Source organism: Chiloscyllium punctatum, chromosome 5 (assembly GCF_047496795.1).
Source record: "Chiloscyllium punctatum isolate Juve2018m chromosome 5, sChiPun1.3, whole genome shotgun sequence".
NCBI lineage: Eukaryota > Metazoa > Chordata > Chondrichthyes > Orectolobiformes > Hemiscylliidae > Chiloscyllium > Chiloscyllium punctatum.
The window spans coordinates 76,322,796-76,338,610 of NC_092743.1; the positions used below are offsets into that span (position 1 = coordinate 76,322,796).

Genomic DNA, 15,815 nt, shown 5'->3' on the forward strand with positions numbered 1-15,815 from the left:
GAGTTCCAACGTTGCATAACCCTCTGAGAGGAAAAAAAAGTCTCTTCTTCTCTGCTGTAAAAGGTGACCCTTAATTTAAAACCATGCCCTGCTGGTTATGGACTGCCCCACAAGAGGTAACATTCTTTCTATATTCACCTTTTGAAGGGCATTTCGGAGGTTAAAAACTTCGGTCAAATCACCTTTCACTCTTTTTACTTCCAGTGGAAACAAGCCAAATCTGTACCACATATCCTTATTCGACAACCTGATCATTTCAGGTGTCAAAGTCATAAACCTTCTTTGAACTATCTCTGATTTCGATTCACAATTTTATTTAAATGAAGAGTGCACAGGAGACTCGGCTTTATAAATTATGACTTAGATAAGTGACAGTATGTTAAATTAAGGTCTCATTCTGACATGACATCTGTGTAAAAAATAAACATTAAGTTTGAGGCTCATTTATTGAACATGGGACCCTTGCTACCATATTCTGACTTAATGAACTATATTGCCATGCATCCTTGCAGTCTCTCTTTTGGTCATTATATTTACTGTGTAAAATGATGACATCTTAGCTTCCTAGTCAGAAGTTTGTGTATTTGAGCCTTGCTGTAGAGTCTTGAAAGTACAATCAAGAACACTTTCTCGTAATGTAGAGGGAGGAAAGCACTGTTGGAGTGAGTGCTGCATTTTTATTAAGATTTTAAACTGAAGCTTTATGTCATTCTAAATGGTTGTAAAAAATTTTACACTGGAATTCAGAAGCCTGGTGAGTTTTCAGTGCCTGATTAACAAAGTATATCAATGAAAACAAAATTCTAGGCAGGATGGCATTTCTGCCATGGGATTTGCTATTCCCATCTTCTTCGAAATTTGCCTAAAGTGCAACCATAACATCCTTTTAAAAACTGCTTATTAGTTGTAGAAATATTTTGTGACACACTCTCGTCAAAACGTGATGTTTAAATTCAAGTTTCTTTGAAAAAAAGTACTATCTTAATCAAAATACCATTTTTAACTGGTGCAGACTTGATAAACTGAAGAACTTTTTTTGTGCTGTCTAGTTCTATGATGATGACAATGACATTTCTCCTGCATGCTCAACATGAAACTGATTCTTGAATCACAGACACTTGATTATTACCAATAAATAAAAAGAACTGTGGGTGTTGGAAATGATAACAAATACAGAAATTGCTGGAGAAAGTCAGCGTGTCTGGCAGCATTTGTGGAGAGAAAGCAGAGTTAATGTTTCGGGTCCAGTGACCATTCTTCAGATCTGTTGGTATACATGCTAAAGATGAGGTTGGGGGGGTGTGGGGGAAATTAAGAAATGATAGTTGGAGATCAAGCCCAGGCACACAGAGAGAGAAACAGTTGGGCAGAGAAAGGAATGGGTAAAGGTCAGTTTGGGAGAATGAATACTTACTAATGGGGACCTTACTGGCTGAAAATTTGTCGTTTGTGCTAACAGCCTATGTGGTGATAAGATTTGGTGTGTGGGAGTTGGAGTAAGGCATGGGAGAAGTTGCTATAGCCCTTGATATTGAGTCCAGAAGACTGCAAGTTCCTAAGTGGAAAATGAGGTTCTGTTTTTCCAGCTTGCGCTGAGTTTCACTGAAGACAGATGTTGGCCAGGGAACACCATGGGGTGTTGAAATGGTGGGCAACAGGAAGCCCAAGTTCACTTTTTGCGGACAGATGTTGATACTCTGCATAGCAGTCACCTAATCTCCAGTGTAAAGGAGACCACATTGTGAGCAGTGAATATGGTGAGCTAGATTAATTGAAATGTAAGTATATCACTGCTTCACTTAGAAGTTGCAATTGAAGAAGCTGTGAGGCTATTGCCGGGGTTGGGGGGGAAATGTTGGGAGACGTGCAGGAGTGAAACATGGTATGCTGGTAAGATTGGTCCCTTTAGAAGACTGATAAGGGAGAGGAAGGGAATATATTCCTGGGGGTGGCAGAAATCCTTTGAATGTGGATGATGGAGGAATGGATAGATTAAGATGAGGAGAGTCCGATTGCTATTGTTGGAGGGAAGAGAGAGGGAGTGGGGACTGAAATGCAGGAGATGGATCGGATGTGGCTGAGGGCCCTGTCAACTATGGTCGTGGGAGAATCCTCTGTTTAGGAAAAAGGTGGACATTTTGGAGGTTCCCTTGTCGAAACTGACAGCATCTGAACAGATGTAGTGCAGACAGATGAAATGGGAGAATGAAGTAGTATTTAGAGGAAGCAGGGTATGAGGATGTATAATCAAGTAGCAGGAGTTGGTGGATTTATCATGGCTATTGGGGGCTAACCGATCTCCAGCAATGGAAACAGATGTCGAAGAAGGGAGGGGAGGAGTCAGAAATGGAGTGGAAATTGGAAGCAAAACACATAAAATTTTACAATTCTCGGCAAGAGAGGACCTGCATGGACACCTGCTTGACTCTTTTTGGGCTATGTGAAATATTCCTTGTTCCAGTTGTACTCTGGACCCTGTCTGTAATGCTTTCTGCATTATCGGTGCTGCTTCTCTTTCTCGTCATATGAAAACAAGTTGGTCTTTTAGCATCTCAAACCTATTCTATACTTGTTTGATCATGGTTGATCTGTACCATCACGGTAAATTATCTAAAAACCTGAACATGTGTTTAAAATGGAAAAAGACCAAGGTGGATTTCGGTGTTACATTTTAACCAATGGTAACTTGGCCATTCAGTCTGTGTACCTCTTCTAATATTTCAGTGTTCATTCTGTTTAGTTTGCACAAGTACTTTACATTTATTGGAAGACCATGGCCAGAAAAAAGGCAATGCAAGGTTGTGACAGTAATATCATTGGAAAATATTTTCAGAAACTTCTAAAACATCGTCAATATTGCACTTTTGTCAGAATGATCAATCTACCCAGAATAGTGACTGAATAATGAGCAAGAGAGGACAAACATGTTTCATTCTTTCTAAGTGTTCATTATGGTGTATTTTCATATGCAAAACAACAGTTGCATAAGCGTAGTGGTCTTGCTATTTACAATGTATGAACATATTTTGCTTGCAATTGTTTTGTTTACTTGACTCTTCTTTCTGTAGAAAAACAACCCAGATCAAGTTTGTCCCATAGAACCCGACGCCAAATCAAATTCGTGTTTGAGAATCTGTCTTCGAGTTATCTCTGTTTTAAAATACCTTGTCCTCGTGTTTATGATTCCACCATTTCTTAATTATGCATCTCTTCAGAGAGAAGGAGTATTGCTTCAGCCTCAAGGTGAGATTTTATAACTCTTGTACTTATATGTTCTTCTATATTATGAAATTATTTATTGGATGTCCAAAAGAAGTTGCTCCACAGAAGTGAGCAATTGACTCAATTCACATGTTGTAATTCATAGAACTGCTGTTAGGTAAATTGAGGAAAGGCCAGGTGATATTTAATGTTTTGCATTCACATATAATTTCTGTATGAAGTTGCTCCTAAACTTTTCATCTATAAATGGCTATGTCACATCTCCTGAGAAGTATCTGTGCAAGTATATTTGCACCTTCGATTAAAAATGTAAAAATAAAGATTGAAAATATGTTTGAAATAAAAACTTTAAAATGAGAGCAGAGTTGTGTCTGAGTTTCCTGCTGCACGTGCAGCAAACTTTGCTTTTCTTGGAGAATTGGCAATTTTGCAGCCTTCCTGCAACTTGAGAACTTTGTATTTTAAGCTGCTTGTGTAAAACTCAAACTTCATACGCTCCTTCCAGTGGCCATAATTGCTTTGGAGTGACTGATTTTCAGCACGAGCCACAGAAAATACCTCCTGCTGCAAAGCCTCTGCTTCTTGGCTTTGGAAATTGCTGTCAAATTTTCTATCCGTCTATACATCGTATAAATTGTAGAACCCCAACAGTTCTAACCACTGAGCCACCGTGCCGTGGCTCAGTGTAAAGTATAAATTTACAAAAACAAATGGATTGTTATTAATCTTGCTTATACTAATTGAGGTAGTACCTTTGAAGATGCAGACTTTGATCTTTAGGGTTAGAAAGGGTTTGCATATTTGCATTGAAGATGAGATTTTATGTTAAGCTTAAAGTAACGACACACTAATTGTTGAGAAAGATGCTACTGAGATCTAACAATCACTGCTGCGTTGATGATTCTGTTGTAACAATGGTTTAAACCTGAAACCATGTCACAGCAAGAAGAAAATGACATTGAAGTGGATGATCAGCCGTGATCTCAGTTATTGGTGGAGCAGACACAAAGAGCTTTGTGGTCTACTCCTGTTACAGTACTCTCAAACTGAAGGAATTCATAGTGCCTGCTGATAGTGACGACAACAGGAGTGTCAGCAGTCTGTTAAACTGAAATATTTTCAGACCGCTGTACTGTCATGTGTATTTGACCTCACAGTTTCAGACCAGTGTCCCTGTGTTTTCTGACATCCATCCTGTTCCCCAGCAAATCACTGGCATTTTCTAGACAGTGCATTGAAGATTGTTTTACCAACATGTTTGAGATATTCATCACAATTCTAGTCTCGTCCTTACATGAAGGGTGTGTTCTGCTATGTTGCCTGATACTAATTTTATACAAAATCAGCTAGATTTCAAACAAATGCATGAGGTGCTATGGGACATTACTACAGCAGAATGGATTTCCACCGCAAGTTAGAAATTCCATGGCTAGATGGAACTGAAGTAGTAGCAGAAGATGAGATGAGATTAGATTAGATTACCTACAGTGTGGAAAAAACAAAGAACAAAAGAGAATTTACGGCCCAGAAACAGACCCTTTGGCTTTCTGAGCCTGAGCCGATCCAAATCTACTGTCTAAACCTGTCGCCCATTTCCTAAGCATCTGTATCCCTCTGCTCCCCACCTACCTACTCATGCATCTGTCCAGATGCATCTTAAGTGAATCTACCGTGCCTGCCTCTGCTGGCAACATGTTTCAGACACCCACCATCCTCTGTGTGAAGTACTTGCCATGTGTATCCCCCTTAAACTTTTCACCTCTCACCTTGAAAGCGTGACCTCTCGTTATTGAATCCTTCACCCTGGGAAAAAGCTCGTCTCTTTCAATCCTTCTAGACCCTTCGTGATTTTGTAAACCTTAATCAGGTCCCCCCTCAATCTCCTTTTTTGTAATGAAAACAAACCTAACCTACTCAACCTCTCTTCATAGCTAGCACCTTCCATTCTAGGCAACACCCTCGCAAACCTTCTCTGCACCCTTTCCAAAGTATCCATATCCATTTGGAAATGTACACAGTATTCTAAATGCAGCTGAACCAATGTCTTGTACAATTTTAACACGACTTGCCAGCTCTTACACTCAATACCCCGTCCAGTGAAGGCAAGCAAACTATATGCCTTCTTGACCACACTATCCATCTGTGCAGCAACCTTCAGGGTACAATGAACCTGCACTCCCAGATCTCTCTGCCCATCAACTTTTCCTAAGGCTCTTCCGTTCATTGTATAATTTGCTCTAGAATTAGTCTTGCCCAAATACATCACCTCACATTTGTCTGATTGAACTCCACCTGTCACTTTTCTGCCCAACTCTCCAGTCTATCTATATCCTGTAACCTTCGACAGTCCCTTATGCTTTCTGCTACTCCAGGAAACAGGCCCTTCAGCCCAACAGGTTCACACCAACCCTCCGAAGAGTAAACCACCCATACCCATTTCCTTCTGACTAATACACTTAACACTATGGGCAATTTAGCATGGCCAATTCACCTGACCTGCATATCTTTGGACTGTGGAAGGAAACCAGGGCACCAAGAAGAAACCCATGCAAACACTGGGAGAATGGATTCGAACCTTGTTGCCTGGCGCTGTGAGCCACCGTGCTGTCCGTGCGGAGTTATTGGTCCCATAGAGAGATGATAATTGTGCCATTTAAAAATAGGAATTATTGTCAGCTATTAAGGAATGGATGGGAGGAAGAGGTTTCATGAGCATTGCCACCCTAATGTTGCTGGCATGAGGGCAAAAGTCAAAACTAAAGTGTTTGAAGCCACCTTCATCCAAAAATACTGAGTAAATTCTACCTCTGCTGCCTCCTGAGACCCCCTTCATCTCAAATGCTGATCTTCAGTCAGTTAGCTTAACTGACTCCACATAGGAAAGTGCTGGGTACAATGGATGCAAAGAGGTCTTGAAACCTTCTAGCTGAAGATATATGATGAAACTGTCGTTTTAAGAGGTTATTTTGAAGGCAGGTTGTAAGGCAAAGGTGAAGAACTGGCTCCTAAAGACCTTTTAAGTAAACAGCTTAGGAGGCCTTGGGTTTTTTTAACAGCCTGAATGAGTGTGGCCAGCTCTCTCAGATCCAGATTTCTGGGTTTTAGTTTTTTCAGTAATGTCAGAAGATATTGGGGTCTCAAAAGAGTTAGAAGCTTAAGTGAACGTCTCTTGGTTGCTATTGACTGAGTTTTCTCTGAATGTTTCTCCCACCTTGATTGGAGAATCTGTCTGAATTTTCCTTTTTTGCCAAGGGGTGTGTTCATGGGACGTTACTATATTGGGACAGTTAATTCATAATAGTTCTCCCCGCCGCAGAGAAATAGAAGAGTAGCTTTCCGGGAAATGTAGAAGTAATAGAGTAGTGATAGCAAATAATTTTAACTTTCTCGGGAGTAGCCATTGTGTTAAAGGTTTGGAGGGAGCAGAATCTAGGACTGCTTTTTAAGCCAATATGCAGAAGACCCTACAAGTCCTGAGTTAAGTTTAGTTAAGACACTGGGCGTACAGTTGAAGTATCAGTATGAGGGCATTTAGCATACACCGGTCATAACCCCTGATATTAGGTCTATCCTTATCTTTTTCATAACAATTCTCGCAAAATTCTTAACTGCAGGAAAGCTGATTATAATAATATCAGATATAATTTGACCAGAGTGGACTGGGAACAGATATTTTCAGAGAAATCTATTTTAAAACAGCGAGATACATTCAAGAAGAAATTTTAAAGGTGCCAGATTAAAATTTGGAACAGATTATCTTTTCAATTGTCTCTCTTTTTTTTGATCTGATCTTTCTTTGCCACACTTTTCTAAAATGGTCTTCATGCAAAACATGATCTTTTGTAATTATTTTCAGTATTCGATTAGGTCATGATCTTAGTTTTTAATCATAATACTATTGTTTATTAACAGAAGGTGAACTGGTTGACATTGGACTAGGTCAGAAGTTGTATTTAAACTGCCAAGGGAAGGGACAACCAGTTGGTAAGTAAGAATTTTCAGTTCACACTTTGCTGTTGTGTAATTGTTTCCTTTTTTGTGTTGTAGGTAATTGAGAAATCTAACAGAAAAACAAGCAAAGGAATTATAAACTTGATACAAAAACATTTTAAAAAAATTACTGCTTGAGGGTTCATAGCAATATTAATTGAAAATGAGAAAATGCCACTCTGTGAATCTTAAGGGTTGTTAAATTATTGTTTTATACTACAACAATAGATTGCATCGTGAGGAACATGGACTCAGTTGCACATCTAGCTTACAAAACCAGATATTATATCACCAGAAATGTAATTGAACTATATAATTGAAAACTTACATTTTTCTAACCTCGACTCGGATAGTAATTGATAAAGATGGGAATGGCTTTCTCACGAGTGTTGAGAGTTTGCTACGTTAGTGTGAGGCAGGGGGCATTGCTTGATCTGGTTCTGGAGAATGACATCTGGAGTTGATGAAATGGTAATAGGGAAATATTAAAGGTCAGTTGATCATACAGTATATAGGTGAGGTTGGCGATGGGAAAGGGCAAAAACTAATCTAGGGTGAAATAGTTAATTGGATGAGGATTAGTTTCATTGTTTTATGTACAGCAACCATAGTCCATTGAGTTTAATATGATTTGGGGGTGCCAGTGTTAGACTGGGATGGACAATGTTAAAAATCACACAACACCAGGTTATAGTCCAACAGGTTTATTTGGAAACACTAGCTTTCTAAGTGCTGCTTCTTCATCAGGTGGAGCAGGATCATAAGACACAGAATTAATAGCAGCAGGATTGCAGTGTCGTGGAGTGTCATATTAAACAAATTTAGCTTAAGTCTTTTATCTTTTAGAATGATGATGTTAGTTTCAGTTCCTTCATATGTAAATCCCAGAACTTTTTAAAGTTACTTTCTCAAGATAGCTTCAATGGTAGGTTCCATCTTGGCTCAGCTCAGCATTGAAGGTGTGAGGTTAAAGTCTGTCTGTGCCACAATGATAAGTCGGACTGATTCTATTTCTAAAGTGGGATTTACAGCATTTTACACAGATTTATGCAGTTTTTGACCAAAATAAAATATAATTCTGCAAGTACAAATTCACCCCACAAACATGTATTTGTGTGCATGCAGGGGAGACAGAGTTTAATATGTTAATGTGTGTTAATAGTCTCTGGCTATTGACTCTATCTATTCCACTCGTTATCTTGTATACCTCGATCATGTCTCCTCTCTCTCTCCTCTTCTCCAGAGAGAAAAGTCTGAGCTTATTCAACCTTCCTTCATAAGGCAAGCCCTTCAGTCCAGGCAGTATCCTCGTAAACCTTCTTTGCACCCTCTCCAAAGACTCTGTATCTTTCCTATAGTAGGGCTACTAGAACTGGACATAATATTCCAAGTGTGGTCTCACTAGCGACTTGTAGAGCTGTAGCAAAACCTCGCGGCTCTTAAACTCGATCCCTCTGTTAATGAAAGCCAAAATACCATATGCTTTCTTAACAATCCTCTCCACTTGGGTGGCAACTTTGAGGGATCTGTGTACTTGCACACCCAGATCCCTCTGTTCCTCCAACCAGAAACCTTTGCTGAACTGGGAAATCCATTGCCTACTGAAGACCAGGCATGCAAAATTCATGTAGGGTAACCCACACCTATAAAGGAAATTCAGATAGCACCTCAGCAAAGCCATTAGAGATGCAAAGAGGCAGTACCGGACCAAATCAGAGGCACAAGCTAACCATACAGACACATGCTGCTTGTGGCAATGCCTGCACTACATAATGGGATACAAAATGAAGCAGAACAAAAATCCAGACAAAAACACATCCCTCTCTGATGCTTCTAATGCTTGATTTGAGCAGAATACCAGTGGCATGCTATCACCTGCTCTGATAGAACTGGATGCACCTGTTCCCTTTGTTATTGCTACAGACGTCCGATCAGTCTTCCTGAGAGTAAACCTGAGGAAAGTGGCCCGGATGTAGACCCTGTGCACTCAAATCCAGTGAGGACCAGCCAGCAGAAGTATTTGCTGACATCTTCAATCTTTCCTTGCTACAATCTGAAGTTCCCACCTGTTTCACGAAGATCACCATTATCCCAGTACCAAAGAAAACACATGCAGTGTGCCTCAACGACTACCGCTTAGTGGCTCTGACGTCCATAATCCTGAAGTGCTTCGAAAGGTTAGTTATGACCCACATCAACTTGCGCATCTTTTTTGCATCGAGACTAGGACCCGTGGACACAGCCTTAGAATTAGAGGGGGTAAATTCCGAACAGAAATGCGGAGACATTTCTTCAGCCAGGGAGTGGTGCGCCTGTGGAATTCATTACCGCAGAGTGCAGTGGAGGCCGGGATGCTAAATGTCTTCAAGGCAGAGATTGGTAAATTCTTGATGTCACAAGGAATTAAGAGCTACGGGGAGAATGCGGGTAAGTGGAGTTGAAATGCCCATCAGCCATGATTGAATGGCGGAGTGGACTCGATGAACTTCCACTCCACTATGGTCTTCTGATCCCCTGCAGTTTTCCTCCTGGCATTCGGGTTGAATGCTATTTCCTGAGCTCCCTGGAACATCTGGATAACAAGGACATCTATGTCAGGCTTCGACTGATTGACTAGGAGAAAGTGAGGACTGCAAATGCTGGAGATTAGAGTCGAGAGTGTGATGCTGGAAAGGCACAGCAGGTCAGGCAGCATCCGAGGAGCAGGAGAATCGATGTTTTGGGCATAAACCCTTAATTAGGAATGAGGCGTGGGGGTGGGGGCGGCGGTGGCTGTGAGATAAATGGGAGTGGGGGGTGTGGCTGGCGGGAAGGTAGGTGAGAATGCAATGGGTAGGTGAAGGTGGGGAAGAAGATGATAGGTCGAAGAGGATAGATGGGAAAGATGATAGACAGGTCAAAAGGGCAGTGCCGAGTTGTAGACTTGGGACTGGGATAAGGTGGAGGGGAGGGGAAATGACGAAATTGGTGCAATCCACGTTAATCCTGTGTGGTTGCAGGGTACCAAGGTGGAAGTGAGGCGTAAAAAAGGTTCTTACCTGGCAGGGGTGACAACTTGATCAAGGAGGAGGTTCTGCCAGGACAAGGCTATCCCATTACACTTCAGGTGTGCTGATGCTTGCAATGTCCCAAACACGGGATACTCAACTGCAAAATTTGTGGTGGAGGGGGACTGTGTTCGTCTTTTGCCATGAGACCCTGCAACCACTTGCCATTGCCAAACCCTAATCACCCGAAACCTGGAGGAAGATCACCTCATCTTCCGCCTTGGGACTCTGTAACCATACGGGATTAATGTGGATTTCACCAGCTTTGTCACTTTCCCTCCTCCCACCTTATCCCAGTCCCAAGCCTCCAACTTGACACCTCCCTCTTGACCTGTCCATCATCTTTCCCATCTACCCGCTTCACCTTCTTCTATGGCCTATTACCTTCTCCTCCTACTTCATCTACCTATTGCACCCTCCTCCCCCCTTTTTCGCCCCCCCACCCCCCAACCCTTCCATTTATCTCTCAGCCCCCCGGCCCACAAGTCTCATTTCTGATGAAGAGCTTATGCCCAAAATGTTGACTCTTCTGCTCCTCAGATGTTGCCTGACCTGCTGTACTTTTCCAGCACCACACTCTTGACTTCAACACCATAGTCCTTACCAGACTAACCTCAAAACTCTGACTCCTGAGTCTTGTCTCTATCCTCTGCAACTGGATCCTTGGCTTTCTGACCCGCAGACTTCAATTCAAACACCAGGCACCACGACATAACATCGTGGAGGATAATCCTGAATATTGATTAGATTAGATTACATTACACTACAGTGTGGAAACAGGCCCTTCGGCCCAACAAGTCCACACCGACCCGCCGAAGCTAACCTAACCTAACACTACGGGCAATTTAGCATGGCCAATTCGCCTGACCTGCACATCTTTGGACTGTGGGAGGAAACCGGAGCACTTGGAGGAAACCCACGCAGACACGGGGAGAACGTGCAAACTCCACACAGACAGTCGCCTGAGGCTGGAATTGAACCCAGGTCTCTGGCGCTGTGAGGCAGCAGTGCTAACCACTGTGCCGCCCTACCTTACTCCCTGTCAACACTCGACCGTATAGCCGAATTCCATACGAATGCCACCTACAAGTTTGCTAATGACACTGTTGTAAGCAGTGATAGATGCCTGGTATTGTGGTGCAATGATAATCTCTTTCTCAATGCCAGCAAAACAAAAAAGCTGATCATTGACTTCAGGAAGAAAGGAGGAACAGAGCTGATGTGTAAAGGGTTGAGAGTGTCAAGTTCCTAGGAGTGATAACCGCCAACAATCTATCCTGGACCTCCCATGTAGATGCGACGGTCAAGAAGGCACAACAGCTCTTCTTAGGTTGATTAAAATATTTGGCATGACTATAAGGACCCTTGCCAATATGCCCAGGACTGTAAGAAACCGCAAATGATGTGTGTACAACCCAGACTATCATGGAAGCCAACCCCCTGGTTCTTTCCTGAGATATTTGTATCATCAATAGCCACAGGTGAGGTGCTGGAAGACGGAGATTGGCTAACATGGTGCCATTATTAAAGAGAAGTGGTAAGGAAAAGCCAGGGAACTATAGATCGGTGAGCCTGATATCAGTGGTGGGCAGTTTGTTGAGGATCCTGAGGGACAGTTATATGTATGGAATATGTATTTGGAAAAGCAAGGACTGTTTAGGGGTAGTCAACATGGCTTTGTGTGTGGGAAATTGTGCTCACTAACTTGATTATTTTGAAGAAGTAACAAAGTGGATTGATGAGGGAAGAGCGGTGGCCTTGGCCTGTATAGACTTCAGTAAGGCGTCCAAAGTTCTGCATGGTAGTCTGGTTAGCAAGGCGAAATCACATGGAATACAGGGAGAAATAACCATTTGAATACAGAACTGGCTCAAAAGTAGAAGACTGAGGGTGGTGCTGGAGGGTTGCTTTTCAGATTGAAGGCCTATGACCAGCAACGTGCAACAAGGATTGGTGCTGGGGACACTACTTTTTATCATTTATATAAATGATTTGAATATGAAGATATGAGGTATAGTTAATGAGTTTGCAGATAATACTACAATTGATGGTGTAATGGACAATCAAGAAGATTACCTCCAGAATACAACAGGAACTTAACTAGATGGTCCGGTGTGCTGAGGTGTGGCAGATGAAGTTTAATTTAGACAAATGTGAGGTGCTGCAGTTTGCAAAGGGTCCTGGGGAGTATTGCTGAATAAAGAGGCCTTGGAATGCAGGTGCATAGTTCCTTGAAAGTGGAGTTGTGGGTAGACAGGATACTTGGTATGCTTGCCTTTATTGGTCAGTGCAATGAGTATAAGAGTTGGGAGGCCATGTTGCGGCCATACAAGATGTTGGTTAGGCCCCTTTTGGAATACCTACCCTGGTGTAGGAAGGATGTTGTGAAACTTTACCAAGAATGTTGCCAGGGTTGGAGAGTTTGAGCTATAGGGAGATGCTGAATAAACAGGCTACTTTCCTTAGAGCATGAGAAGCTGAAAGATGACTTTATAGAGATTTATAAAATCATGAGGGGCATAGATGGGGCGAATAGCCAAGGTCTTTCAAATTGGATAGAATGGACAATTGGTGTTGGAGTATTTTTCCCAGGTAGACATGTCAATTACTAGGGAACATAGGCTGAAAGTAAAAAGGGGAGAGTTTAAAGGAGATGTGAGAAGCAAGTCCTTGACACAGTGTAGTAAGTGCCTGGAGTCTGCTGTCAGCAGAGGTGGTAGAAGCAGTTAGAATTAAAAACAAGAGGTATCTAAACAGATACATGAATAGGCAGAAAATAGAGCTATACGACTGTTGCGGCAAGGGACTTTTAGTTTAGAAAGCCTGTTGTTGCAGGCCTGGTGGTCCAAAAGGCTTATTCCTCTTCTGTACCTTTCTTTGTCTTCTGTTGGTTTCTAAACCATACCTAAATATTCTATCTTCCCAATAATCTTTGCCATGCTGTATGTTTTTTCTTTCAATTTCATACTGTCCTTAACTTTCCTGGTTAACCATGGTTGGTTTATCCCTTCCGAGAATATATCTTTCCTACTCAGATCATCTTTGCTGTGAGCCATGAAGAACTTCCTTAAATGTCAGCAGTTTTTCTTCAACTGTTGTTGCTGCTGAATTCCTTTCTCAGTCCACTGAATCCAGCTCTCCTAATTTCTTTTTAATTGCCCTTATTTCAACTTAACACAGTTTTTGAGTGAAGTTCCTTCCTCTTAAACTGAAGTCTAAATTCTACCATGTTTGCTCAGCTATCTTTTACTCCGACATCTCTTTTAAACCTGTCTCATAGCATGTCACCAGGTTCAAAATACTCAGATTCTTTGTTGGATCCACAACATTCTGAGGAAAGGTTCTGATAATTGCAGGGGCCAATGTTCCTCAATTCTAACCTTATACCTGCCTCACCTGCAGTCACATCCTCTGTCTCCTGATCACGGATCAATTTTGAATGAATCAATCTGAGAGGTATGACTGTCCTCTGGAGAAAAGTATCCAGGCCACCTTTACCATTCCTCATGACACATAATGTCTACAGGTCAGACATCAGCTCCTCAACTTGGATCTGATGTTCCTCAAGTTGCAAGTACTTAATTGATGTCAGGATCACCAGTCTGTAGTTCCCTGGCTTTTCCTTGCAGCCTTTCTTAAATAATGACACAGCATTAGCCTCTGTTCGGTCCTCTGGCTTCTTCAGAACTCAACAGTTTTCAGAGTCACTGGACCCAAAACATTGACGCTGCTTTCTGTCCGTAAATGTTGTCAGATGTACTGAGCCTTCACTCTACTGAAATCTTGTGCACGCTGACCATGTTCCTTACTAATCACGTTAATAGTTTGAAAGATAAGGAGGAACTTGTGCAATGTGCTGTCGGAAAGTTCAGATAATAGTGAGGCATGATCCCCTGAAAATCATAGAGCTGGAAGAGGTTGCAGAGATTGAGAAACATGAGATTCTCAAGAGATTGACATTTGAGAGCCCTGGATTTTGCTTTACTAAAAAGGGTGAGGCTACCTCCAGTCATCAGTCTTACCTGGTGTCTTAAGTGTCTGCACATAACTTAACAGGCAAATACAGGTATACAGTCCTTTATCTGAAACCCTCCGGGCCAATTGATTTTCAGAATTCGGAATTTTTTGGATTTCGGAGTAAGTGACAGTTTTGCGGTGAAATTTTTAAAAAAATTACTGAACAGCAGACACACCTGTGAGTACGATGAGCACTGCTAGTGCTGGGCCATGCCGGCATGTCACATCTGAGTGACGTGGGTCGAGTGAGTGTGGAGTTGGGTTAACTGTTTGCATGTCAAACAACCTTGTGATGGAGAAAAAACTTCACAAAAACACCTCAGATTTCGAATCTTTTCAGATAAAGGATTGTGTATCTGTATTTCAAAACAGCCACAAATGCAATGATTTTATTATCACACATTTTTGTCAATTCAATATCATTATCAATATGTGCTGATTAGAATTAGCCTTTTATTGTCATATATACTCAATGAGTGTAGAGAGAAAAATTGACATTGCCACTTAGAGCACCAACTTCGATACAATGGTACCTAGATACAGCTTTGTTAGTTACAAGATTTTAGATTAGATTAGATTAGATTAGATTACTTACAGTGTGGAAACAGGTCCTTCGGCCCAACAAGTCCACACCGCCCCGCCGAAGCGCAACCCACCCATACCCCTACATCTACATCTACCCCTTACCTAACACTACGGGCAATTTAGCATGGCCAATTCACCTGACCTGCACATCTTTGGACTGTGGGAGGAAACCGGAGCACCCGGAGGAAACCCACGCAGACACGGGGAGAAAGTGCAAACTCCACACAGAGAGTCGCCTGAGGCGGGAATTGAACCCGGGTCTCTGGCACTGTGAGGCAGCAGTGCTAACCACTGTGCCACCGTGCTGCCCATCAAGAAGTAAAATGTACAGCATTGCAGAAATGAAATTCAGGACAACAGACCACGCTGGCACCTATCTTCCAATCTATATCGGGCTCTGGCTCTGGCTCCAGACCATGCCTGGCCTCACCTTGAGAATCATGAGGCTGGGAGATCGCTTCAGATTATTTTATTACAGAACTAAGTTTAAATGTTACATTTGCTCTGAAAGTTAATCACTGTACTTGAGTTACTTTCTGTCACCATAAACATGCACAATTTTGCCTGTCCATGATTAATAATTTTGCATGTGGATGTATGTATTTTCTTAGCCTTGGAGTATTTTAATAACCTAGAAAAAAGCTTTTATGTATTGGAAGAAAAGTTACTTGATTTCTCTCAGTCTTTCTCCAAAGGTTGGTTGAAATGACAAATCTCACTCCTTTGACACACTATCACATAAGTACAAGGTTCAAAACAGATTAAGATTTTTATCCAGTCACTATTTTGATGCTGGTCTTAGCTTGTGATGCTCTGGCTGGAGTGAAGGTTTAGGAAAAGCAGAGATTCCTCAGTAGTTGCGAAAGTTATTTTAGTAAATTTGTCAGGAGGTGGGCTTCTCAGATGAGCTTGAAGGTTCCATAGATTAGAAGAGAAAGTCCTTGTTTCTTCTTC

At 41.8% G+C, this 15,815-nt stretch overlaps 1 protein-coding gene and 1 non-coding gene across 5 annotated transcripts in view; both read left to right on the plus strand.

The window, feature by feature from the left end:
- LOC140477175 (uncharacterized) overlaps nucleotides 1-15,815 on the plus strand; it is a 218,748-nt gene that overhangs the window by 12,903 nt on the left and 190,030 nt on the right. For all 4 annotated transcript variants that reach the window (XM_072570598.1, XM_072570597.1, XM_072570599.1 and 1 more), the window contains exons 2-3: nucleotides 3,069-3,243; nucleotides 7,135-7,206. In XM_072570598.1, coding sequence (XP_072426699.1) covers nucleotides 3,069-3,243; nucleotides 7,135-7,206 — 247 coding nt within the window. The remainder of the gene's footprint in view (nucleotides 1-3,068; nucleotides 3,244-7,134; nucleotides 7,207-15,815) is intronic.
- LOC140477527 (U1 spliceosomal RNA) lies at nucleotides 10,243-10,405 on the plus strand. Its single transcript, XR_011960760.1, has one exon. It is a non-coding gene; the product is annotated as a U1 spliceosomal RNA (small nuclear RNA).